The 23,003-nt window shown below is 51.8% G+C and overlaps 3 protein-coding genes across 8 annotated transcripts in view; 1 reads left to right on the top strand and 2 right to left on the bottom strand.

The window, feature by feature from the left end:
* Positions 1-5,670, top strand: part of YEATS2 (YEATS domain containing 2) — a 113,039-nt gene extending 107,369 nt beyond the window's left edge. For all 5 annotated transcript variants that reach the window (XM_033211846.1, XM_033211850.1, XM_033211847.1 and 2 more), the window contains exons 28-31: positions 1,013-1,239; positions 2,167-2,241; positions 3,248-3,321; positions 4,628-5,670. In XM_033211846.1, coding sequence (XP_033067737.1) covers positions 1,013-1,239; positions 2,167-2,241; positions 3,248-3,321; positions 4,628-4,736 — 485 coding nt within the window. In that variant the 3' untranslated portion in view covers positions 4,737-5,670. The remainder of the gene's footprint in view (positions 1-1,012; positions 1,240-2,166; positions 2,242-3,247; positions 3,322-4,627) is intronic.
* Positions 4,975-11,147, bottom strand: LOC117083806. The gene is made up of 2 exons (XM_033211854.1): positions 10,952-11,147; positions 4,975-5,902 (listed from the first exon to the last, which is right to left on the bottom strand). Exons 1-2 carry the CDS (start codon positions 11,106-11,108, stop codon positions 5,493-5,495), a joined length of 567 nt encoding a protein of 188 aa, XP_033067745.1. The 5' UTR covers positions 11,109-11,147; the 3' UTR covers positions 4,975-5,492.
* MAP6D1 (MAP6 domain containing 1) lies at positions 10,108-20,602 on the bottom strand. Of its 2 annotated transcripts, none has more exons than XM_033211852.1 (3): positions 20,110-20,601; positions 12,207-12,324; positions 10,108-11,690 (listed from the first exon to the last, which is right to left on the bottom strand). In XM_033211852.1, exons 1-3 carry the CDS (start codon positions 20,508-20,510, stop codon positions 11,610-11,612), a joined length of 600 nt encoding a protein of 199 aa, XP_033067743.1. In that variant the 5' UTR covers positions 20,511-20,601; the 3' UTR covers positions 10,108-11,609. The 2 variants fall into 2 exon arrangements, with proteins under 2 accessions (XP_033067743.1, XP_033067744.1); XM_033211853.1 differs by having other exon boundaries at positions 11,386-11,639; positions 20,110-20,602.
* Between the last annotated feature and the right edge of the window lie 2,401 nt (positions 20,603-23,003).

Raw genomic sequence — 23,003 nt, forward strand, 5'->3', positions numbered from 1 at the left:
TCCCAAGTTAGGCTGGGCGCGGTGGCTCAAGCCTGTAATCCCAGCACTTTGGGAGGCCGAGACGGGCGGATCACGAGGTCAGGAGATCGAGACCATCCTGGCTAACACGGTGAAACCCTGTCTCTACTAAAAATACAAAAAACTAGTCGGGCGAGGTGGCGGGCGCCTGTAGTCCCAGCTACTCAGGAGGCTGAGGCAGGAGAATGGCGTGAACCCGGGAGGCGGAGCTTGCAGTGAGCTGAGATCCGGCCACTGCACTCCAGCCCGGGCGACAGAGCAAGACTCCGTCTCAAAACAAAAAAGAAAAAGAAAATATCCCAAGTCAAAGAATGATGTTTTTCAACTTACAATGGGTTTTTCAGGATATAGCGCCATCCAGCATAACTTGAGGAGCAGCTGGAGCGTGTTAGAGCCCAGTCAGTAAAACAAAAGACCAGAAGCTGGGTGCCCTTAAATCTTGTACCTGGTGTGGACCTCACACACTCATCCAGAAAGTGGAAGGGCGCTAGTGCCCTAGACCTGGCCTTAAGGTCCCCACACTCCTGATTAGGCTTTGTATAAATTACCTTATTAGAAACTGGACCCATATTATACATTGAAGTGTTAACAGTCCTGCTCTCTGAGCAGTGAAAATAGGGGTGATTCTTTTTATTTTCTTCACTCTGCATTTCTAAATTTTCCAAATTTGAGATGTAGAAAAATCAGGTTAGTCCTTAATACTCAGAGGGAGGGGAGTGGCCTGGTTTTTTGTGGTAAAAGTGAGAATTCCATACTCTTTTGTCTTAGATGGCAGTTGCTTTACATAGATCACACACAAGATGCCTGTCTTTGCGCCTTTCTCCCTCATGAATTACTAGCTGTCATTATTATAGATCCATAGAATATTAGAACTAGAAAGAAGGTCAGCTCCGCTGATGCTTTTCCCCCTTCCTCAGACCATGGGTCTCTTGGAGATGGAAAGTCCTCTTCCGTTGGCCCCACAGCTGTCTTAACGCTGCTCGCTTTCATTTAGAGTGCCCATCATCGTTCTCCTCTGCGGACAACCTCTGCCGCAAACTGGAGGACCTGCAGCAGTTCCAGAAAAGGGAACCCGAGAATGAGGAGGAGGTGGACATCCTCAGCCTCTCTGAGCCAGTAAAGATAAACATCAAGAAGGAGCAGGAGGAGAAACAAGAGGAAGTCAAGTTCTACCTGCCACCAACCCCAGGGTCTGAATTTATTGGGGATGTCACACAGAAGGTAGGGGTTGTGGTGTTAATAGTTCATGCAGCAGAACAGACTCAGAGCTGGACATTCAGACATTCAGCCTCACAGACCCAGACCCAGACCCAGATGTTCAGCCTCACAGACCCAGACTCTTCTAGTGGTGTAAATGCTTGACTTCCTTCTGCCTGGTTGACCCAGGTGTGCTCTCTGGGCTCCCATCTTCCTGCATCAGAGCCCTTGGGCAGAAACGCTAATTACACGTGAAAAGGTTGCTTGTTGAACGCAGACTTGAAGCAAAGCTGGCTAGATAGAAACGGTTGATTACTCTTCATCTCATTTTTTCTCATCTGCCTCAGTAGAAGCACCTTTCCCTCATGAGGCTTGTCGTATTTCTGAGTTGCGCGTCAGTGCGAAATCCCCCCCAATGTGTTGATAGGTGCTGAGTGCCCCGCCTTTGGTGCAGATGGCATGCACCTACCTTACGACACAGGGAGAGGTACTTACCCACCCTGCTGGAGCCAGCAGCTCCTCAGCATCGTCAGTTGCTCAGGGCCCGAGGTGAAAGACAGTGCACTTTCATTGGCTGCCATGAAAAATGGGCAAGATGCAGTTTCCAAGTGCAAACAGGACATTGGAGTCTTGATTCCAGAACTTCCAGAGTGGTGTTCGCTTATCAGAGCTCATGGCAGATCCCAACCAGGTTCTTCCATGAAGGAGATTTGAGAGTTAAAGTAGGATTATAGTCACATTTTAGAAATCAGCCAGAAATGTGGAAAAACAAGATAACATTCGTCTAGATGTCATATTCCATGTTCCTTTCCAGTGAATTTTGCCCAGCGTGTTTGCAGAGTCCTTCTTCCAACCAGGCATCTCTTTGGGTGTCAAAGAGTTATGCTTGGTTGGAGAGAGGCTGTTTTTAAAGCAGCGATACGAACAAACGGCTTTCTTCTGCTTTTCCAGATTGGGATCACCCTGCAGCCCGTGGCGCTCCACAGGAATGTGTATGCGTCCGTGGTGGAGGACATGATCCTGAAGGTGGGTGCTTCCAGGGGCCGCCAGCCAGGAAGGGTGGTTGCATCCCAGGCGGTTTGGAGTAGGGGACAGAAAAAGGAACAAAGATAACATGCTTTAAAATTTCTCATCTTATTTGAGCTTAAGTTCTCTCTTTTTGTTTTTTTCTTCTGATTTTTAAATGGACTAAGTTATGTTTCCTCTGAGTACTCATGTCGCTCTGAAGATATTTTTCCACGTGGTTTCAGGTGCCTCCTAAGACATTCTGGAGGAGGGTGGTCAGTGCGCTCGTTGCTTTAGGAGGTGGCAGAGACAAAGCCTACGATTTTCTGTACATGTCACAACAGCAAACAGCCCAACTGTCCTGACCCTGGCAGGGGGGTGAAAATGCCGCAGCCTCCTTCCCCAGCCTGATCCTAGCTCAGCAGTTCCTTTCCTCGTGGATCCTCCCCAAGAATAGGGGTACCTCAGTAACAACTGCTTTCCTTAAATACAATGTCTAGAGCTGGGCGCGGTGACTCACGCCTGTAATCTCAGCACTTTGGGAGGCTGAGGCGGGTGGATCACTTGAAATCAGGAGTTTGAGACCAACCTGGCCAACATGGTGAAACGCCATCTCTACTAAAAGTAAAACATTAGCCGGACTTGGTGGTGCTCGCCTAGTAATCCAAGCTACTTGGGAGGCTGAGGCAGGAGAATCGCTTGAACCCAGGAGGCGGAGGTTACAGTGAGCCGAGATCGTGCCACTGCACTGCAGCCTGAGGAACAGAGTGAGACTCCATCTCTCAATCAATCAATCAATCAATAGAATAATGTCTGATTAATGAAAATCACTCCAATTCATAATTTCCCAGAAACATGGCCTTTATCACTATCGTCTATTATTGAGACTTTTAATTTTTTCTTAAGGACTTTTCAATCCCTAGGTGCAGTTGTTTCAGACATTTGGGGTAAGGGATGGGGTTAGATGCGTCCCTTCTTGCCAGCAAGCAGATGGCCACTTGAAGAATAACAGCGCCTTCCATTGTAGGCTACAGAACAGCTGGTGAATGATATCCTGAGACAGGCTTTGGCAGTTGGATACCAGACAGCTTCTCACAACAGGTATTACTATCTCTGCAGTCTGTGGTGTGAGGCTTATACCTCTTTCCTAACAGTTGAATTACCCATGAAGGTATTTTATACTTACATCAATCCAGTAGGAGGTGGAGTGAGTGCTTAGGACACTTTTAGAGCCAGGTGAACTCAAGGGTCTGCTCTGTCATTTTTAGAGAACCTTGGTTGTGAAAGCTCACTCAGCTTTGTTCAGAGGTTTATATCCTCCTCCTCCTCATTACTTCACAGACACCTAGGACTCTGTTTTATTACAGGGTTGAATAAATATTAGCTTTGCAATTAAAGATAACAGTGTCCATTACATGTCAGACATGAGGGCCAAACATTGCATATATTACTTGTTTTTCATTGCATAACTATTATTCCCTTTTTAAAAATCAGGAAACCGGGCTTTGAAAGGTAATCTTACCCAGCTTTCCTAGAAAATACAGTGGAGACCTGGACTTCCGACTCAGGTCTCACTGGCTCTGAGGCTCCCGGGCTTGCCACTGCTCTTTGCTGACTCTCATTGTCTTTGATTGAGACACTGAGTTTCAGTCTTTTCCTAGGCCCTGAAAGAATGGTAGATAGGCCACATCTGCTTTTCTTGCAGAGGAAATGAATATTATTTAATTGCATTATGCTAAAGGCTGTCACAAATTTATAAAATTGTAGCAAAGTGCCTGAGGACATGAAGGGCCTAAATCAGAGGAATATTAGATGAAGCTTCACAGGAATATATCAGACAACATAGACGTCTTTAGAGAAAATGAGGTGAACCAAGAGTTCCGGTCCTGCTGCCCGCTGTCCTGCTTGGACCCACAACTGAGCCAGGGGCCTCCTGTGGCTCCTGCTCACCTTTGTGCTCCCTGTTCTGGAGGGGTAGAGTGACTTGGGTGCTTTTGATGGAACGATTAACATCACGCCTGGCCTGGCGTGACTCCATCTCCCATCTTTCCCGGAGATGGGAAATACAGTCCCAGAGTTTTGTGGTGCTTTGACTCAGCTTTTGGTCTGCTGAGACTCAGTCACAAATGTGTCATTCCATTCTGCCATCCACTTTGTTTTCTTTCTCTTTTCTCAGTTCTCAGAATCTTTTTTCCTAATCATTCAACCAATTTGTTGACATCCTTCTCATGCCTATGACTAGGAAGGCAGCCCCCACCCCAGAGTGGCCCTAAGCTATGTCTGTGGCTCAGGAGCCCTCTCCAGGGGGCCTCTGCCTGGGATAGTCCCTGTGGTGAGTTAAGTGAATGAATGATGAGATATGTGTGAGAGAATTTCACCTGGTAACACCCTTTGTTTTTTGGACCAGGATTCCCAAAGAAATTACAGTGAGTAATATTCACCAGGCCATTTGCAACATTCCTTTTCTGGATTTCCTCACAAACAAACACATGGGAATATTGAATGAGGACCAGTGAGCGGAGTGAGGTGCCCTGGAGAAGCAGGCTTTGAAGGCGCAGCGAAGCTGTAACTGAGGACCCTGCTGCTCGGGAAGGAGGTGGTTTCCAGTGCGCCTCGGGATGTCATGGCTACCCAAGCATTGCTGCTCCTGTTCCCGCGTGCCACCAGCATGCTCCACTCCAGATGAAATCCTCTTGGACAGGAGTTTGTTTCCTGAGTGTGGAGTGAGGCTGTCAGTGGATACGTGCTTTGTCGGCCAACGTTTCTGCAGTCTCTGTAAAGGCCCCATGAGACTTGGGCCAGGCCATGTGCCTCAGGCCCTTCTCCCTGAGTGTGCTCAAGGGGGCTCCTTGGGCCTGCCTCCCCAGGAGATAGAAAATGAGTGGCAGGCTAGAGATTTGAACCATTTTGTGGGCTGGAGTTACCAGTAGCTCTAGCAGTTATCCTGAAGAAAGATTGGGCTTCAGCAAGTGGTTCTCTCCCCTGCCTGGCCTTGGTGTGGAGGGGCTGTACTCTGAGCCCAAGTGAGTCAGCTATAGGAAGAGGCCATACCTAGAGCAAAGAACCAGGAAGGCCTGAGAGACGGCAGACTGAGCAGAATTCCTGTTTTGAGCACAGGGGCGTTACTAGAACCATTGTCAAAGCAGTGGCAAGAGACGGAGAGGTCCCAACGGGAGTCGGGAAGAGGTTTGATTATAACCAAGAAAACTCTCACTATGCTAGGAATAGACAGCGTGCACCAGTCCTGGACACTTGGCAGAAGCGTAGCAGTGTTACATATGTGTGCGAAGCAGATTGCAGGTTTCATGCCATCTGCATGGTCTGCAGGAACTTCTGCAGCTGACCCCATGCTGAGTGGCCAGCGGGGAACAGCCCCTGGCAGGCTCTTCTGGGCTGGTCTGTCCTATCCGTGGATTGTGTATCCTCTTCTCTGTTAAGGAGTTTTTCCCAGAAGAAAAGTATTTAAAAGAAGTACCAGTGAGTGCCTTAAAGTTGGAGAAGTAACTGCCCATGCCCAGAAACAGGGATGCCAGTGCCCGGAAGCAGTGAGATGAGGCTGTGTCCACAAGCAGAGGACCCCTCGATGGGAGGGGGCAGCAGGCAGGAGAAGGAAGGCAAGCAGTGGCGCTGCCAGGTGCCCGGGTCCACTGGAGGCGTCCCATCTCAGACTTCCTAACACGGCCTATGTGGAAGGCAGAACAGAGAACGCATGCTCAGTCAGAAATCTGTTTCCTGTTCTGCTCAAGAAGAATCGGCAACCATTTGTCAGCCAAAGCTTCTGCAGTCTTTGTAAGGGCCCCATGAGAGCTGGGCCAGACCGTGTGCCTCAGGCCCTTCTCCCTGAGTGTGCTCAGAGTTAGTGAGTCAGAATTACCCAAGCAATGTAATTCCTGTTTTCATGGGTCCTTTAGATGTTTGAGTCAGGAAGATAAGGCAGGTAGTGACTGAATAAACTCTGCCTTTTAAGTTGAGCCTCTGGGCCGGTCATGGTGGCTAATACCTGTAATCCCAGCACTCTGGGAGGTCGAGGTGGGTGGGTCACCTGAGGTCAGGAGTTCGAGACCAGCCCGACCAACATGGTGAAACCCCATCTCTACTAATAAGAAGTTAGCCGGGCATAGTGGTGTGTGCCTGTAATCCCAGCTACTCAGGAGGCTGAGGCAGGAGAATCACTTGAACCCAGGAGGCGGAGGTTGCAGTGAGCCAAGATCGTACCACTGCGCTCCAGCCCTGGTGACAGAGTGAGACCATCTCAAAAATTAATTAATTCAGCATCTTGAGGGCTGCAAGTGCAGAAGGAATCTATTCTCAGTAGGGCATAGGGCATGCACTGGCTTAGCAGTTTAGTATATAAGGCTTGAATAGTCTATATGTGAACTTCTATAAGCAGGGTTGATAGGGAAGTGGATAGATTGCCTCAGCAAAAGTGAACTGTGTGATTTCCAGGATGGAGGGAGAAAGATCTGATCCAAATGAGAACAGATTTGTTTATTACAGGTATGACAGCCTAAAGAAACTATCTTTTTGCAAAAGAAATACTAAATGATTTAGCAGTCTCCACATGTGTTAATGTTTCAAATGTGTATCATAATGTGTATAATTGTGTAACAAAATTGTCTACAATAAATCTTTTGGTATTTGTGGTGGGTGTTTCTGAGTTTGAAGTGTGGTACTCAGGCAGGGTTCTCCTTGTACTGGGATGAGGTGACAGTATAGATTCTTATTGGTATGTTTAAATTAATTACTCTATTTCTTGCCAAAAAAAATGTTGCAACCATACAAGATAAAGGATTACAGTTACATAAAAGTCTAAAAAAAATTGGAAATGGACATAATTATTTCTGACAGCTTGGGGCAGAAGAAAACTGCATAAATGAGCTCAGAGCTTCCTTAAAGCCAAGGCAAAGAGGATCAGCTCCTGGTGTCTAACAAAGGAACATACCAGGTTATCTGGCAGGGTAAAATTGGACGGTGTTGAGGTCTGAAAGAAGTTACTCCTGTGACACGGTCCTTATGTTGTGACCATCTGCTAGCATATGGCTCAAAAATAATGAAAAATCCAGAAACATCACAGCTGAACGATTTTGAAATCTTTGGTTCTTCAAAGGCATTATGATACAGTCCAAGTATGTAACCTTCTGGGGACCACACTTCGCTGAGAGTCAGCATGGAGAGTTGAAGAGTCTGGCGGCTGAGAGTGAGGGGTGTGCCTCGGCTTGCCTTCATAAATGTTTATTGTCTCAGCCAGGGTTTTGGCAGAGCAACACAGCAGGCTCGGATCAGTGCCACAGGCAGTACCTTGAATGACTTGGACTCCAAGTTACTGATGGAAGGAGCCCTGTGTGAATCGGGCCAACAGAGCTGGGTTTGAGGCTTCATCTTGACCCTGTTCAAAGGGGAGGTTCTTCCATCTGTCGGGTGGGCTGCAGGGCCTGGCTTTTCTCAAAAGCTGCTTTTGGGAATGTGGCCTGAGTCCTGGAGTTCTGTACCATGGAGCACAGAGAGGCGAAACCTCAATGTAAATGCCTGCAAACCACCTTGACTTGTGGAAGGACCTTTAGGACTTTCCGCCTGCAGAGCGTCATAGCTGCTATACAGCCTGTGGCTGCTTGAAGCAGCTCCTGCAGTGGCAGCTTGAGTCATGAAATAAACTTAACATTTTCTTTTGTCTGGAATTTGCTAACAGATTGGACTGCTTTTTACTTATTTATTTTGAGACAGTCTGGGCCGGGCACGGTGGCTTATGCCTGTAATCCCAGCACTTTGGGAGGCCGAGGTGGGCAGATCACAAGGTCAGGAGATCGAGACCATCCTGGCCAACATGGTGAAACCCCGTCTATACTAAAAATATAAAAATTAGCTGGGCCTGGTGGCGGGTGCCTGTAATCCCAGCTACTCGGGAGGCTGAGGCAGGAGAATCACTTGAACCTGGGAGGCGGAGGTTGCAGTGAGCCAAGATCGTGCCATTGCACTGCATCCAGCCTGGGTGACAGGAACAAGACTCCATCTCAAAAAAAAAAAGACGGAAGCTGCTCTCCCACCCAGGCTGGAGTGCAGTGGTGTGATCTCAGCTCATTGCAACCTCCGCCCCCTGGGTTCAAACGAGCATGTCTGGCTAATTTTTGTATTTTTAGTAGAGATAGAGTTTCACCATGTTGGCCAGGCTGGTCACAAACTCCTGACCTCAAGTGATCTGCCTGCCTCAGCTTCCCAAAATGCTGGGATTACAGGCATGAGCCACCATGCCCGGCTTAATTTTTATTTTTAAAAACTTTTCCTTTACAGAATTATTACAAAAACATTTATAGAAACTTTAGCAAGCATAAAAAATGTGTTTTAAAAGCTCCTCATAATTCCCCCTCTGAAAGATAATCACTGCTGACATCGCTCAGTGCCTGTCCGTCTGTCTGCTATGCGTATTATACATGTGTGTGTGAGATAGGTAGGAGTTGGGGCCACATGGTTGAGACTTGTCTCAGTTGCTCTTGGATCACTTGCTGAACATATTAGGCATGATTATTTAGACCTAAGTAAGTGGGAAGGAGTTTCATCAGAACCCACATCTCCTCATAAATAAAGAGGCCAGGCTGGGTGCCGTGGTCACACCTGCAATCCCAGTGCTTTGTGGAGGCTGAGGCAGGAGGATTGCTTGAGCCCAGGAGTTCAGGGCCAGCCTGGGCAACCATAGGGAGACCCTCTTTCTACAAAATTTACAAAAATAATAATAAATGGCCAGGTATGGTAGCTCAATGCCTGTAATCCCAGCACTTTGGGAGGCCGAGGTGGGCGGAACATCTGAGGTCAGGAGTTCAAGACCAGCCCGGCCAACATGGTGAAGCCCTGTCTCTACAAAAATTAGCTGGGCATGGTGGTGGGCGCCTATAATCCCAGCTACTTGGGAGGCTGAGGTGGGAGAATATCGCTTGAACGTGGGAGGCAGAGGTTGCAGTGATCCAAGATTGTGCCGCTGCACTCCAGCCTGGGCAACGGGGGAAAAAAAAAGCCAGGCATGGTGGTGGCATGCCTCTGTGGTCCCAGCTACTCGGGCAGCAGAGGTGGGAGGATCGCTTGAGCCCAGGAGGTTGAGGCTGCAGTAAGCAGTGATCACACCACTGCAGCCTGGGCGACAAAGCGAGACCGTCTTGGTCATGAGGATGGTGCACCCTCAGAGGAGCACTGGAGTTGGTGTTTGTGAAAAGCTGTATGTTGTGCATTGCAGAGGCTCTTGACCATTTGTTTGCCTTGCAGTCAGGCCTGTCTGGTGTGGTGAGGCCTCCACTGCGGCTACCCCACCAGCACTGCCAGGAAGGGGCAGGCCTGGTTGGTCCTGGCTGAGGTGCAGCAGAGCTGACCACCCCATTATAGGAAAAGAGCAAACGAGCATCCCAGGTGTTGTGCAGGGTGACATTGGCCAGGGGGTGGTGAGGGGCTGTGAGCACAGGGCATCAAGCTAGAGGACACTGGGGGCAGCAGGTGGGAACAGAGCTGGCTCCGGGGAAAGTGAGGAGGGGGGACTAAGGCAGGAAAGAATAATCCTAACACCTGTGTCTTAGTTCCTGTACTGAGCACCCCACCCATAAACACGGATATTCTCGGCAAGTTACAAAGTGTAGCTGGTAGTGTCCTCACTTTTTGGGTAAAGAAACGGAACCCCAGTTGCTCACAGGTAGCGAGTGGAGAAGCCAGGATCAGAGCCTGAGGAGCTTCAGAGAGCCCCTTTACCTGAGGCGCCTGGGTGAGGGTGGGGGACGGGGTGGGTTCTGTGGGCTGCACCTAACACGTGCCCTGCAGCCCACACAGCAAGAAGTGCTCAGGATCAACAGGCCTCTGAGGTGTGGAGGCAGCTGGGCCCCATTGAAGTCCTTAGCACCAAGAGACCGGAGAAAGAGCATGAGAAGACTCATGTTTATAATTTAAGAAATTGAAACTGTACATTTTTGCATTTTAGTAAAACTGAAATTGTACAGTTTAATCTCATTTCCACAGACACCCAGCAGGCAGCCTCTTTTCTCTTAGAAAAATCAAACATGCAAGCCATGAAGTCTGAAATAGCAGAATCCCTTGGATAAGCACACGGTTTGGACTTCTTTAAAGTGAGCCTCTCACCAAGAGCATTTCCTTCGCTGGCATGAGGGGAGGGCTATGCCTGCCAGGGCTAGCACGTGGAAGGGACGCTGACAGGCAGCCTGAGCTGGAACCACTGTCCCACCTGCACGTCTGGTGGCTCTGAGACCCGAGTGCCACCATCTGCAGCTTAAATGCTCGTCAGACTAGAGCCACTTGTGGGCCGGAGAGGAAGAAAGATCCAAAGGCAAATCCACAAATTTCCTTCCTGAAAACTGTCCTGAGCTTGTGCCTCTAAGATTTAAAAAGGGATGTAGACCCTTCAAATGTGTGAAGGGCTGCTGTGCAAAGGGACCAGGCGTGACCCATGTGGCCATGCTGGCTGGAATTTACGGAGAAAGTTAGGAGAGAGCTTTGCAAAGAAAATGAACTGCCGCTTCAAAAGGTGGTGAGTTCCCTGTCACTGTACATGTGAGCAGGGTAGACAGAAGGGGAAGGGTTGGTGTCGATGACATTTTAAGGTATTTCAGGGAATGAGACAATGCCACCTTCCCAAAAACAGTCCCCGTTCTTAGCCAGTGTGTACGGTAGTGTCCTTCTTGTCATCCTTATGTTAGGGGGGGAAATAATTAGTAATAAAATGTAGATTCAGTCTTTAGACACCTACCACAAGGTAAATGTGATTCATTCAATCCCAAGAAATGTTTTGTTAAAACATGAGGCTCATCTTGGCCATAAGGAGGTCTGTGACGTGGAAGTCCGTGACTGACGGTCTGTTTCTTCCGGAAATTTCCTCCTGGATACTCAGCATCACCATGAGTCATACAGGTGATTGCCCAAGATTCCTACAGCTTCAACTGCAGGGACCATTTGTAGGAAGAGCCAAGGGTCTCACCATAGGTTATAAAATTAATCAAGTGCTCATGCATCCTGGGAAATCCACCAAAAGTGGACATAACTGGTTCTTTCAAGGGCCGGATGTGTCCACATTCCTTAGCTTCCATGGACCAATTCAGTTCCCAACTGACTTGATCCTCAGGCTCCTCTGATTTCAAAACCCAGAGATGGCCAGATGGCAGTTACGAACGCGGGAGGCTTCCACAGGCTTCTCAAGAGGACGCTTGAGGCTGAGCTGAGCTGGGTGTGCCAAGTCCATCGGTGCATCTGCCCCGCACCAGCACCTCGGCCCTGATGACAGGTTTGAGAGGGGCTGTGCCCTCCTGGAGGGGCCCATGCCATGCTCTCGCCCAGCCCCATGGTAGTGCGTCCTGAGGCCACTCCCCAGCCCTCTCCTGTCAGCAGCCACGGTGTCACGGTGCAGGCAGTCACACGTTGAGAATCCGGGGAGCTGAGGCCTGAAAGATGGCGGAGGGGTTAGGAGTGAACTTCTTCCTCACCTCTGGGACCTGAAAAATGGAGTGTGGCCACATATCAGCGGGACTTTTCCTTACCTCCCTACCCACCAGGTCCAGGAAAAAATCCCCTCCCATCCTCTAGGAGTCGAGACCCGAAGGGTCAGAGGGGACTTGCTCACCGTGAGCTGTAGGCGTCATGGCATTAGTGGCTCAGTGGCACATGGACCTTCCATTCTGCTCCCTGAACCACCTGGGAATTGGGGAGCCGAGATGCCCCCACTCCCTCCCATCGCCTCTTTCCTCTTACATAAATGCTCCGGTACTCGGGCCAAGGGTAAGATGGGGATTTAGGACGCAGACAGACCCTGCTCACCAGAGAGGCCAACACTAGAGGGCCACCCAGCTGGCTAATGATGGAGTATCTTGGGTTTTTGTTCGGGACATCTGGTTGGCATTGCTGTCCCTGGTCATAATTCCATTTTACACCATGAAAATCTGGCTCCTAATCCCTACCCAGGTAAAGAGGCTTCTATACCCACACCTCTGTTGCACCAGCTTCAGGCTGACCTGGAAGCCGGCCCCAGGGCTGCTGTCCCATCCCGAAGTGTGGGTTGTGATGACTCGGGCTGGTTTTGCCTTTGTGGATCTTGAGGGCTTCACTCCAGTCCAAGCCTGGAATTCCTGCCTGGAACAGAGAACACGGTCACAATCTTGCACAGGATCAGCCATCCCTTTACCTGACTCCCCAGGGGCTGCTGCTCTGCCCCATGCACGGCCCTGCCCACTGCTGAGACCCTCAGCTCCAGGCAGTCCTTATCCTCTTCCCAAAAACAGAACTGGCAAGGCAAGCACACTCCCACGCAGGCCCAGCTCCGGGAAAAAGTAGGTGTGTGGCCGCCCGGCCCCTCACCTCAGTGATCCACTGGGAAATCTGGGCTCACCCCAGCCCCTAAGGAAGTAGGAAAGGAAGCTTATTCTCACACTGCAGGCGAGCGACAGGCGCAGGGCAGAGCTCATTCAGCACCTGCGTCTCATCCAGAACGTGCCAGCACCTGGTACTGCCGGGTCTTGGAGATGCCCAGCCCTGGTGCTCTCCCTGCACCCCTGCAATTCTCCCATGCCTGCTCCTCCAGAGCCAGGCTGCTCCAAGAGACCCAGGTCATGGTGGCCACTTATGCCTGTAGAGGAAATGCCTCCAGCACCAGGCATAGCCCTGGCTCACCAGACCCGCTTAGGAGAACTTAGTTTTTTATCCTTTGTCTCATTAACTCATGCAGAAGAATGGATCGCAGTGACCATCTCAAAAGACTCCAAGGTGGTCTGGCCTTTGCACAGCTCCGTGCATGGTGGAGGGAGGGAGTGGATCATGTGCTCCTGCTGAGCCTGTGGCGGGAAGGGTGGTGTGATGGGGGAAGGCGGCCCCTGGAGAGAGAGGATGAGGCTGGCGCCGCTGGCTCCGTGTCCTGGGAGCAGCTTTTCTCCATGAAAAGACAGTGCTTCCATTGCTCTGAACACAAGGGACCTCCTTTAATCCTACCCACTCCTCTGTAAGACAGGGAGCTCAGAAGGCAGAAGTCCTTGTGTCCCGGGAGCACCTGGCCAAGGTGGAAGTGTCCAGCTAGCTGGGCCCGGCACCCACATGAGCACGGGATTGCTCCTGCCCAGGCTGGGCTCTGCCGGGGTTGGGCTTCAGGCCCCGAGGTCAACAAAGCCGCCTTTCTCCTTGGCAGCTGCACAGCTGGGGCACCACTGGGCAGGCTGTGTGGGCAGGGAATGGCTGTGTCCATGGCCATCACTGGGGTGCCAGGAGGAGAGCTGGGCCGGGGCCCCATCAGGTAATTTTCACTCCCGAAGCTGTGAGGTTCTAAAGACCAGCTGCCTAAACCATCTGCTGCCCTGTTTCTCCTGGGGAAGCAGGTCCTCCCCTGGGCGCGCCCTTCTGTCCCCAAAACACTTCGCGTGCCCATGCTGAGCCCTGGGTCTGGCATCCTGAGCCTGCTGCCCTGAGGTGGCTGCAGGGGTCCCAGAGCAGGAAGTGACCAGAGCCACAGACTACAGCAATCCTGGGGGCCGCCAGAGGAGGGAGCTAGGGCTGGAGTCCAGATGGGAGAGGGGATCTTAATGGAATCGGCAGGACACAGTGACTGCCTGGAGAGAAAGAAAACAGACTAATGGCTGAGGCCAAGAAGACTAGTAAGAAATACGGGCCCCCTCACAATGCTCAAGCATGTCCCAGCATCAGCCCCGGAAGGAGGATTGGGAGGCCTGGGTTCTCAGCCCAATATGGTTTCAGACAAATTGCTCAACTTCCCTGAGCCTCAGTTTCTTCTGAAAAGTGGGGCTGCTTGTCCCTTGTGCCTGAGGTCATTGTGAGTCTTTGTATCGGGCACTCAGTAAAGTGGGGCCGAGTCTTGTGGAAGTTGAACGATCAGCCCTCTGATTGCCCCGCCTAGGAAAGAAGGAAGAAGGAAGGAAGGCAGGCACCAGGGAGCAAGGACTGTCTTCCAGAAGTGGGCGGGGCTAGCACCTGGGCTGAACGGCCAACGGCTTGGAGAGAATTCGGCTTGGAGAGAATTCGGAGGGAGCCTGTCAGGTGGAAGGAGCCAGGCTGGCTGTGGGTAGGACCTGCTGTGCCCATGTGGCCAGGCAAGCAAGGCAGATCAACTCACATGCAGACCAGAAGCCAGCAAGGCAGGCCCTGCAGGGGTGAAGAAGTTGAGGCCTGGCGATCCTGGGTAACCCTCAAGAACCTTGAGTTAGGAGTGGCTTCACATCTTCGGGATTCCTGGCTCTGTTCGTTTCCTTGGCTTTCTGAATTTCTTAAAAGTATGCTTAGATAGCCGGGCGCGGTGGCTCAAGCCTGTAATCCCAGCACTTTGGGAGGCTGAGACGGGCGGATCACGAGGTCAGGAGATCGAGACCATCCTGGCGAACATGGTGAAACCCCGTCTCTACTAAAAAAATACAAAAAACTAGCCAGGCGAGGTGGCGGGCGCCTGTAGTCCCAGCTACTCAGGAGGCTGAGGCAGGAGAATGGCGTAAACCCGAGAGGCGGAGCTTGCAGTGAGCTGAGATCCGGCCACTGCACTCCAGCCCTGGCGACAGAGCAAGACTCCGTCTCAAAAAAAAAAAAAAAAAAAAAAAAAAAAAAAGTTTGCTTAGATGATGTGCATCTTGCAAGACAAGGCTGGATGGAGTGGCTTGTGCCAGGTCCCAGAGCTGGAGAGTGGGGGTCCCAGAGGCCCGCTGGCATGGCGCTGGAGGGGTCAAGTTCAACAGTGATCCTGTGTTTCTGTCCAAATTGGGGGCAGGGGTCCAGGCAGCCAAGCTCTTGCTATTCCTGCTTTTTGGATGAAGAAAGGGTCAGAAAGGCTGACCCAGCCAGGTGTGGTGGCTCACTCCTGTAATCCCAGCACTATGGGAGGGCAAGGCAGGAGGATCATGAGGTCAAGAGATCGAGACCATCCTGGCCAACATGGTGAAACCCCGTCTCTACTAAAAATACAAAAATTAGGCCAGGCACAGTGGCTCATGCCTATAATCAGAGCACTATGGGAGGCCAAGGCGGGCAGATCACGAGGTCAGGAGATAGTGACCATCCTGGGTAACGTGGTGAAACCCCGTCTCTAGTAAAAAAAAAAAAAAATCCATAAAAATCAGCCAGGCGTGGCAGCAGGCACCTGTAGTCCCAGCTACTCGGGAGGCTGAGGCAGGAGAATGGCGTGAACCCAGGAGGTGGAGCTTGCAGTGAGCCGAGATCGCTGCCACTGTACTCCAGCCTGGGTAACAGAGTGAGACTCCATCTCAAAACTAAATAAATAAATAAAAAATAAAAATACAAAAATTAGCTGGGTGTGGTGGTGCGCACCTGTAGTCCCAGATACTCCGGAGGCTGAGACAGGAGAATTGCTTGAACCCAGGAGGCAGAGGTTGCAGTGAGCTGAGATGGTGCCATTGCACTCCAGCCTGGTGACAGAGTGAGACTCTGTCTTAAAAAAAAAAAAAAAAAAAAAAAAAGAGAGGCTGACCCACCTGAATTATTTACACACCAGGAGGTAAGAACTCCAACAAGCCCTGACTCCTATCTGTCAAGGCTTTTCCATAGCCGGCCTGAGGACACAGTTCAAGACAGCAAGTGACTCCAAGGAGGCAGCTCTTAAGGGATGAAAACCCATGGGGGCTACACGTTTCATCTCTGGGGCAAGTCACGTGGGTTCCACTTCCTTCTCTGCCATTCAGAGCTGTGCCAACCACTCAGTTTCCTCATCCGTAGAATGGGGACAGCAAGCACTACATGAAGGCCACAGGGTTAACCTGAGGGAGTGCTGAGCCTGGTGTGTGTTAAAGCAGAGAAGGTGACAGCTAGCACCTTTACCATCACCAGAGCCGGGAGAGCCCAGCAGGACATTCACTAACTGTATGTTCCACACAGATGAGGTACTGCTTTTTTTTTTTTTGGTGGGGGGGGCAGAGTCTTGCTCTGTTGCCTAGGCTGGAGTGTAGTGGCTCTGTCTCAGCTCACTGCGACCTCTGCCTCCTGGGTTCAAGGGATTCTCCCGCTTCAGCCTCCCGAGTAACTGGGATACAGGTGTGCGGCACCACGTCCAGCTAATTTTTTGTATTTATAGTAGAGACGGGTTTCACCATGTTTGTCAGGTTGGTCTCAAACTCCTGACCTTGTGATCCACCTACCTCAGCCTCCCAAAGTGCTGGGATTACAGCTGTGAGCCACCACACCTGGCCCCCCTTTTTTTTTTTGATACAGAGTCTTGCACTGTTCCCCGGCCTGGAGTGCAGTGGTGCAATCTCTGCTCACTGCATCCTCTGCCTCCCAGGTTCGAGCGATTCTCCTGCCTCAGCCTCCTGAGTAGCTGGGATTACAGGTGCCTGCCACCACACCCAGCTAATTTTTAGTAGAGACGGGATTTCACTATGTTGGCCAGGCTGGTCTCGAATTTGTGATCTGTCCGCCTCAGCCTCCCAAAGTGCTGGGATTACAGGTGTGAGCCACTGCACTCAGCCTCTTTTTAACTTTTAAATAAAACATAATAATAACTTCTGTGATAAGCATCCTTACTGCTAAATCTTTGTTCATATCATCATTTCTTTGGGATAAATTCCTACCTGTGGAATTAAAGAGCCAAAAGGTATGAACTTTATCCCCCCAATTTTATTAGTTTTAAAAAGCAAGCTGGGCACAGTGGCTGATGCCTTTAATTCCAGCACTTTGGGAGGCTGAGGCAGGAGGATCACTTGAGCCCAGGAATTTGAGACCAGCCCAGGCAACACAGACCCCATCTCTTAAAAAAAAAAAACAGAGACCGGGCACCGTGGCTCAAGCCTGTAATCCCAGCACTTTGGGAGGCCGAGACGGGCGGATCACAAGGTCAGGAGATCGAGACCATCCTGGCTAATACAGTGAAACCCCGTCTCTACTAAAGAATACAAAAAAAACTAGCCGGGCGAGGTGGCGGGCGCCTGTAGTCCCAGCTACTCGGGAGGCTGAGGCAGGAGAATGGCATAAACCCGGGAGGCGGAGCTTGCAGTGAGCTGAGATCCGGCCACCGCACTCCAGCCTGGGCGACAGAGCCAGACTCCGTCTCAAAAAACAAAACAAAACAAAACAAAAAAACCACAGGTGTAGTGCCTGCCTGTGGTCTCAGCTACTCAGGAGGCTGAGGTGGGAAAATCACTTGAGCCTGGGAGGTTGAGGCTGCAGTGAACTGAAATCATGCCACTGTACTCCAGCCTGGGCAACGACAACAAACCGCCCCCCCCCCAAAAAACCCCAACCATATCAAGGCATTATTTCCAAACCATACAATTCATCCATTAAAAACATACAGCTGGATGACTTTTGAAAAATGTATCCACTTGGGTACCACCACCATTATCAAGACACAAAGAACATTCCATGTCCCCAGGAGGAGGCTCCCTCATAGGTCCTCACTTTGTAAGGAACTCGCTGGGGGACAGTGGTTGCAGGGTGGGTCTTGCATTCACTGATACGTGCTCAAGCTGAGCTGCTAAAGCTGGAGTGGGCAACACCGAGCCGCAGTGCTCAGGCCCTAGCCAGCTGGAGGGGCCTGAATGGCGGAGAGTCTGGAAGGCCAGAGGTCCTGAGAGTGCAGCTCATTCCAGTGGCTGAAGTTCTAGGCACCAGAGCAGGGCAAGGGGTGGAGCTTGCAGGGCGACAGCTTCAGCTCCGGGAAGGAAGCGCTTTCTGTTAGTTACAGCAGTCTGACCATGGAGCAAGCTGATTTGCACGGCGCTGGGCTCCTCTTTACTAGGGATGTTCTAGCAGAGGCTTAGCTTTTATTTACTTGAGACAAGGTCTTGCTCTGTTGCCTAGGTGGATTGCAGTGGCACAAACACTGCTTACTGTAGGCTTGACCTTGCAGGCTTGAGGGATCCTCCCACCTCAGCCTCCCAAGCAACTGGGGACCACAGGCAGGCACCACCACACCCAGCTAATTTTCTATTTTTTGGAGAGGTAGGGTCTCACTATGTTGCCCAGACTGGTCTTGAACTCCTGGGCTCAAGTGATGCTCCCACCTAAGCTTCCCAAAGTGCTGGAATTACAGGTGTGAGCCACCCTGCCTGGCTGGCTTAGCTTTTAGAAGCAGTCCCTCAGCCAGGCACGGTGGCTCATGACTATAATCCCAGCACTTTGGGAGGCTGAGGTGGGTAGATCATGAGGTCAGGAGTTCGAGACCAGCCTGACCAACATGGTGAAACCCCATCTCTACTAAAAATACAAAAAATTAGCCGGGCGTGATGGCGCGCACCTATAATCCCAGCTACTCAGGGGCTGAGGCAGGAGAATTGCTTGAACCTGGGAGGTGGAGGTTGCAGTGAGCTGAGATCGTACCACTTTATTCCAGCCTGGGCGACAGAGTGAGACTCCGTCTCAAGAAAGAAAAAGATCAAAAATAAAAATAAACAAAAATTAGCTGGGCATGGTGACACAAGCCTGTAATCCCAGCTACTCGGGAGGCTAAGGCAGGAGAATTGCTGGAACCAGGGAGGAAGACATTGCAGTGAGCCAAGATTGCACCACTACACTCCAGCCTGGGTGACAGAGCGAGACTCTGTCTCCAAAAAAAAAAAAAAAAAGTCAAAAAGATAGGTAATACATGGACATGTTACAAAGGAAAAAAAAGCAATGGTTCAAAAGAGCAGAGTGAAAAGCCTCCTTTCACCCCTGGCAGTCCCCATCAAGTTCCTCTCCCTAACGGTACCATCTCTTCAGACATCCATCAGAGGCATCTTGTGCTTATTTGAGCATATGTGTGTGTATTAATACCCCTTTTTAAAACACAAATAGCCTACGTGCTGCTGTGCACCTTGCTTTTTTGGTATGCATATATTTAAGATCCGCTGGGCTTCAGTATCCCATTCCATGGCTGTGCTATAATTAACCGGTTCCCTACATCAGCAGGACAAGGGGGTTGTTGTACAATGTCTCCATGTAGCTTACACTCCTGAGCTCCCCCATTACCTTTTGGATACCTGTAGGTAAAATCCCTACTAGTGAAATAGCTGCACCAAAGGAAAAGTCGTGCTTTTAATAGCCCCACATTAGAAACACCCTAAATAGTCAATGGTAAGGAAGTAGATAAAACTTTAAGATATACAGGCATATCCATAGGATAAAATACTGCACGTTTATTAAAATTCATGTTGCAGAACATCTAGTAACACGAACAGACTTCTACAACTGGTGAAAAAAGTGTACAGTAACTCTAACCATGTAAAAATATATCAGTGCATATGCACCAAATGCACATTACGAAGTAGAAAGAACACGTCTGGGGAGGGATTAAGGAGATAATTATTTTGTTGTAATTTCTGTACTTTCCCATTTTTCTACAGTATGAATTACTTTTGTAATAAGAGGGGAAAAGGGAGACAGCCCTCCGTAGGAGCAGAGCTGGGCTGGGAGGCGCGGAGGGCCCGCAGACCCGCCCTTCCTGAAAGCCAAGTCAGCAGCCCCTGTCAGTCACAGTGGGACGCTGAAGGGCTCACCCACTCGGGACCCTGCGCTCGGTCCTCAGCACCAACGCCTCCACAGAAGGCAGTGACCGGAGGCAGTTGGGGGACTTGGCCTGCGCGCACGCCTCGCACGGCTAGGCCCGGCGGTGGGAGTTAAAGGGAGGCCGATTCCAACTCGGCTGAAGGCAGGCCATTCTGACGGCTGCCCCCAGGAAGGCAGCTGCGAGGGCAGCGGTGAGCTCCCGGCACGGGGGTGCTCGAGCAATGAGTCCGGGCACGCAGCAGCGAAGGCGACGCCTGCAGTGCCCACGGACCAAAGCGGGTGACCTCTGAGGCTGCCGGCAGCTCCCAGGTCGCGTGGGATCCGGGCTCCAGGCGCCTCCGCTCTCCCGCCCACCCCATCCCGCTGGCTCCGGGCCTCCGCGTCCTCTCACCACAAGGTGGGGACTCGCTGCGGTCCCTACCCAGCCCATACCTGTACGACGTGGTCGCTGCTCCAGCCGCGTCCGCGTCGCCGATGGGCAGCACGTACACCCCGCGGGCGCCGGACGCAGGTGGCGCGGAGGACTGCGCGGAGGATTTGCTCCTGCGGCCGCCCGCCCCCGGTCCGCGCCCCGGCTGCTGATCCTTGGGCCCAGCGGGCGCCGTCCACAAGCCGAAGTCCCGCTGGTACTGAGTGAGCGGCACGTCCCGACCGGGATCCCGGGCGCCCGCCGGAGGCTGGCCCCTGCGCGAGGCGGCGCCGCCCAGGCCCGGCTCCTCGCTGTCGAGGTCCGAGTAGCCGTGAAGGGTCAGCGGCACCGCCACGTCGGAGCGGTCCAGCTGGTTCCAGCGCCGCGCCAGGCAGCACAGGCGGCTGATGCAGGGCCACGCCATGCCAGCCCCGGCGCCCGCCGCCCCGCTCCCAGCGCGGCGCTCCCAGCCGCGCCTCCTGCGCCCAGCGTCCCCGCCCCCGCGGCCCGCCCCGCGCCGCCGCAGCGCCGTCCCCCGGCACGGGGGTGGGCGTCCCGGGAGGGGGCGCACTCGCGGCAGCCCCACTTGGCCGGGGCCGGCTGCGCACGGCTGGAGCTGGAGGGAGCGGGGACGGGGGAAAGGCTGCACCGTCGCCAAGGGTCACCGGAAACCGCCTACAGTCATTTACAAGTGTCCATCTCGAAGAATGCCTCAGAATTGAATCCAAAGTTCCCTCAGTGTCATCTTATAAATGGCCCCGGCTTCGCAGAGGCCGAGGGCCGGATGGTCGCAGGCGGGCGCAGTCCGCCAGCTGGGAGGGTCTCCACGTGGCCTCGGGACGCCCGGCAACTGCTGCATTTGTGCCAGGCTGCACCTCAGGGACTCCGCGAGCACAGGGGCAGGTGCAGCAATGAGGGTATCAGGAGAGACTCGGGGCCCTGCTTCCTGGAGAACACGTGTTTCAGTCAGCCTGTGAGTCGCCGCCTATTTGCCTTTACAATGCTAGTCTACATTTGTGACAACCAATCCACTTTTCATTAGAATTGGCATTAGCCACCAATCGACCTTGTCCTAGGTTCTGAAATTCCTAATTTTAAAGCATGGCCATTTGCAAAGGTTTTAGTTTGATAAAGGGGCCACAGAACTGGCCACTAAGCTATCAAGTTCCTTTCCTCCTGCGCTGTTGAGGGATCCTCCAGCGTAAAGACAGGTCTGTTCAATGCAGGACACGGCCTCAAACAACTCCCTGACCACCCACAAAAGCCTTTCTGAATATTTGAACGTGCTCTCGGTATACACTGCAAACCAATTACTAATAACACTACTGAGACAGCATTAATTACCCAGAGCTCCATTTCAAGATTGTACTTGGAAGGTATCAGTCTGCGCCTGGGAGAGGACTGCAGTACATCCCTGGCCAGTCAGAAAACAGATTCATCTCCCAAAACATTGCCTGCCTTAGCTTGAAGTTGTAGCAAAGTGACATGACGGCTGCCCAGAAGTGGCAGCAGGTCAGCTGAGCAGGCCAGGCCGTGGCTCAGCAGGCAGCAGGCAAGGCGCCACGTGTAGGGGGAGACCCTGGAAGATGACACACAGGCCCGCGTAAGAGTGAACTGCCTTTGTGGACTGTGCGCCACAGCCTGGGTTAGCCAGCCTGGCAGATGACGCTTGGCACTAAAATTCTCCGTCTCGCAGGAAAAGAGAACAGCTCTCTTTTTATTACCTCATTGATCAAACAACAGTCAAACAGCACTTACTATGCGCTAGGAATAATTCTGCGTGCCTTCAGGAGGTTTAGTGTGGTAGTGACGGACGGAAGTAAGTGTAATTGAACTGATGAAGCCAGGTCAGCATGAGAGGGAGGCGGGTTGGGGAAGGCTGGACTTGCCACCTGTTGTGAGGGAGGGTGGTTGGGCCAGGTGGGAATGTAGGTCACAGGGAGGAGGGTTCAGCTGAGGTAGCAGATCATGGAGGGTCTTGGCAGCCACACTAAGGAATTTTAGTTTTTCATATGGCTGGATGCGGATGGCTCATGCCTGGAATCCCAGCACTTTGGGAGGCTGAGGCAGGAGGACTGTATGAACCCAGGAGTTTGAGACCTGCTTGGGCAACATAGTGAGACCCTGTCTCTACAAAAAACTTGTAAAAATTAGCCAGGCCTGTGCCTGTAGTGCCAGCTACTTGGAGGCTGAGGCTTGAGCCCAGGACTTCAAGGCTACAGTGAGCTATGATTGCACCACTGAACTCCAGCCTGGATGAGAGAGAGACCCTGTTTCAAATAAATAAAAGTTTTTCACAGGTGACAACAAAGGAATGACAGACGTGTTGTTAGCACTCTGGCAGGCATATGGAGAAGCACAGGGATGCTTTGGAAACCAGATGGACAAACAGGCTCAACAGTCCAGGGACTAAGAGGTGAGGACCACCATGGAGGCACAGGCACTGGGAGCGCTGAGGGGCTGGATTCTAGAAATATGAGGCGAGAGAGGGAGATCTCGAACGGCTCCGGGTTTCAGACTTCACTGATCGCTCATGTCACTCCTTAAGCCGAGTGCTATTTGAGGGGCCTGTGCAGGGTGGAGGGTGGTCCCAGCACCTGGAACTGTGCACGTGTTGCGGTAGACACATTTACTAAGAGTACAGAGAGATTCTGTGGGTCTGGAGCTCAGAATCCTCACAGATAACTGAGGCTACGGGAAGTGCACCCACTCAAGAAGTGTGTGGAATGAGGGAGACGGCAGCCACGGCACGTTCCTAGGTGCCCCACACTTCAGATGCTGGAGGCGGCAGCACAGCCCAAGAGGCCCATGGGCCAGGGAGTGCATGGCCTTGAAAGCAGTGATCGCAGGTCCCCGGAGAAGCCAAGAAGAGAAATGAAGCACCCTCGTGGGCAATCAGGAGGGGGGCTGTGGATAG

Source organism: Trachypithecus francoisi, unplaced genomic scaffold (assembly GCF_009764315.1).
Source record: "Trachypithecus francoisi isolate TF-2019V2 unplaced genomic scaffold, Tfra_2.0 Lachesis_group0, whole genome shotgun sequence".
Taxonomy (NCBI): domain Eukaryota; kingdom Metazoa; phylum Chordata; class Mammalia; order Primates; family Cercopithecidae; genus Trachypithecus; species Trachypithecus francoisi.